This window comes from Lupinus angustifolius, chromosome LG05 (assembly GCF_001865875.1).
Source record: "Lupinus angustifolius cultivar Tanjil chromosome LG05, LupAngTanjil_v1.0, whole genome shotgun sequence".
Classification (NCBI taxonomy): Eukaryota; Viridiplantae; Streptophyta; class Magnoliopsida; order Fabales; family Fabaceae; genus Lupinus; species Lupinus angustifolius.
Genome location: NC_032013.1, coordinates 6808300 through 6811009, shown reverse-complemented (window position 1 = coordinate 6811009; position 2710 = coordinate 6808300). Strand labels below are relative to the sequence as shown.

At 36.3% G+C, this 2710-nt stretch overlaps 1 protein-coding gene across 1 annotated transcript; it reads left to right on the top strand.

Annotated features, from left to right (window-relative positions):
* LOC109347593 (transcription initiation factor TFIID subunit 8-like) lies at window positions 450–2364 on the top strand. Its single transcript, XM_019587521.1, has 2 exons — window positions 450–688; window positions 889–2364. The coding sequence occupies exon 2, from the start codon at window positions 980–982 to the stop codon at window positions 2117–2119; it is 1140 nt and encodes a 379-aa protein (XP_019443066.1). The 5' UTR covers window positions 450–688; window positions 889–979; the 3' UTR covers window positions 2120–2364.

Sequence of the window (2710 nt, the reverse complement as noted above, 5' to 3'; positions counted from 1 at the left end):
TTTTTTATTTTTTTAATTTGTTGGTACCTGCAAATGCACTAGGTACCTAAAGACTTATGAGTAGTAGACCTAACAAGTATCAACATAGGTATGAGGCAGGCCTATGTCCAAAAGTAAAGTAATAAGACGAATCTAGGTAATGCACTACTCAAATCCATCCGAACTCAATGTGATTCCTAGACATAGCTGTCAACTTGTTAATGCTACTCATTAGTGAGTGAAATCATAAAATATTGTATAAGTTATTTTTCCATTATTTTTAACATGTTTTCTTTAATTATGCAGTTTAGGAAAAGTAATAAAAATGAATTTTTATATTTTGTATTCTAAATTCAAAGATACCGAAATTATTTATTTTAGTTGAAAATTATGAGATTTATAAACAAAAAACATTATTTGTAAGAACAAAATGAACACATATATAAATATATAACTTAGAGGAGCAATATATAGTGAAGGTTTTAATCACCAGAAAGTTCAAAAAATCGAAGTCGCATAATCCTCCTCTCAAACTTCACAACGCACTCTTTCTGCTTCGATTTGCATCTTCGATTCAAGGGTTTTCAAGGGTTTAAGCTAAATCTACATCAAACCCTAATTTTCCCAATTTCTCTCTCGATCTACTCTCACCATCTCTCAACTACCTTACCGATCTTAGATCCAATCAATACCTACTACCAACATCAAAGTAAGGATTTTTCTTTTTTTTCCCAATTTTCAATTTTCAATTTTTCGACTCTAATTTTTTTCTTTCTTTTTTTATTCAAATTGGGGCGATTTAGTTTTTTTTAACCTAATTAATACTTTTGGTATTTGTGAAAAATGTAATCTTTGCATTGAACTCAAGTTTATTGTAATCTGAAGTTCATTTTTTTATTGTCTGCTCAGAAGTGATTTCGGTTCTTGTGAATGAAGAATAATAATAGTGATTTGGGGAATGAATGTATGTTGTGTTTTCAAGTGATATGAAGTGCTGAATATGAGCAATGGTGGTGGGAAGACTGGAAGACTTCTTGAACAGCCGAGCACGCAGAGGAGGAAAGTGGGTGGTGATGATTTTGCCCAAGCAATTGCGAAAGTCGCGGTAGCTCAAGTATGCGAGAGTGAGGGTTTTCATGCATTTCAGCAGTCAGCTCTTGAAGTGTTATCCGATGTCAGTGCTCGGTATATTTTGAACATTGGGAAATCTGTGCATCACTCTGCTAATCTTGCAGGTAGGGCTGAATGCAATGTCTTTGATGTCATTCAAGGGTTGGAAGACATGGGATCATTACAGGGGTTTACAGGTGCTTCTGATATCGATCATTGCCTTGAAAGTTCTGGTGTTGTAAGGGAAATTGTTCAGTTTGTTAATGAAGCTCAGCCAATCCCATTTGCACACCCTATTCCCCGGTTTCCAATCGTGAAAGAGCGAGTCCCGACTCCAAGTTTTTTACAAAGAGGAGAAGAGCCTCCCGAGGAGCATATTCCCATGTGGTTGCCTGCATTCCCTGTTCCAGAAACACATTCAGAGTCACCTACACGGAATGGAAAAGGGACCGAGCCCCATGCTAATAAGGTTGAGCATGAAAGAGAGAACGGTAAGGGGGAGAGGCCTCAGTTGAATTTGCAGCAGCAAATGGTCTCAAATATCTCTGAGAAATCCACTCTTGTTGACCCTTCAGATGCCAAGGCAACGAGAGTAGCAGTGGAAGGCAATCCGTTCCTTGCTGCACCTTTGAAAATCGGGGATAAGGAAGTTGCTTCTGTTGCCCCTCCAGCTAAGCTCTTCAATGTCATAGCTTTAGATAATCCTGTTGTGGAAAATTTTGTTGAAGATAAATCCATTTCAGTACTGGAGACGTTTGCTCCAGCAATTGAAGCAATGAAAAGCACACACTATGATTCCGAGGAAGATCGGACAAAGATTCTTTTGAATGAGAAGCCTACTGTACGTTTTAAGATTGGTATGGGAAATAAGTTCTTAGGAAGATCCACGGATTTAAGTCATAAAAAAGATGAGCGGCAAAAGACTTTGTCATGGTTTACAATGGAAGATGAGAAGGATGACAGGAAAAGGAGGGCTGAGAAAATTCTAAGGGAATCTTTGGAAAACCCAGATCAGCTTGTTCAATTGTAAATTAGATTGTTTTCAAGTTTTGATTATAATCTGTATACTTGTTCAGGAGAATGTCAAGATAGCTAGCTAGTTCTGGGACAATGAAATCTAGGTCATTTTTAGACGTGTTCATGATTTAACAATCTTTCAGGTATGTGCATCCCATTTGATTGGTGGATCAATTTGTGATTCTTTTTATTGAAGTCCATTGCATTCTGTGTGACCTTATGCTGAATATAGCAGACAAAAGCAACTTCACTTTGACTCGTTGCAGTTGCTATAGATTTATGTGCTACACCAATTTGTACTAAAGATCAATGCTACATGTACAACTAGACTGAAAAAACTTCATTCTTATTTATGTAGCCTAAACTTGGGTTAATATCCTGTCAGTAACACTAAAATCAACTCTCACTGTTTAAAATAGTGTATCATATTAAATAACTAACGATATCATGTTACGTTAAGTTAGTTATTAGTTACTGATATTAATTTTCTGCACATTTTTATTGTAGTATGCTCATGTGTAAACATTAAACAAATAGTTTCTGAACTTCATGCCCAGAACATATTAATCATTGTGTACCTTCCGGTATTTCTTCCTTGCGAGCT

Coding starts and splice junctions, on each gene's coding strand:
- LOC109347593 (XM_019587521.1), top strand. CDS start 980: ATGAGCAATGGTGGTGGGAAGACTGGAAGACTTCTTGAACAGCCGAGC.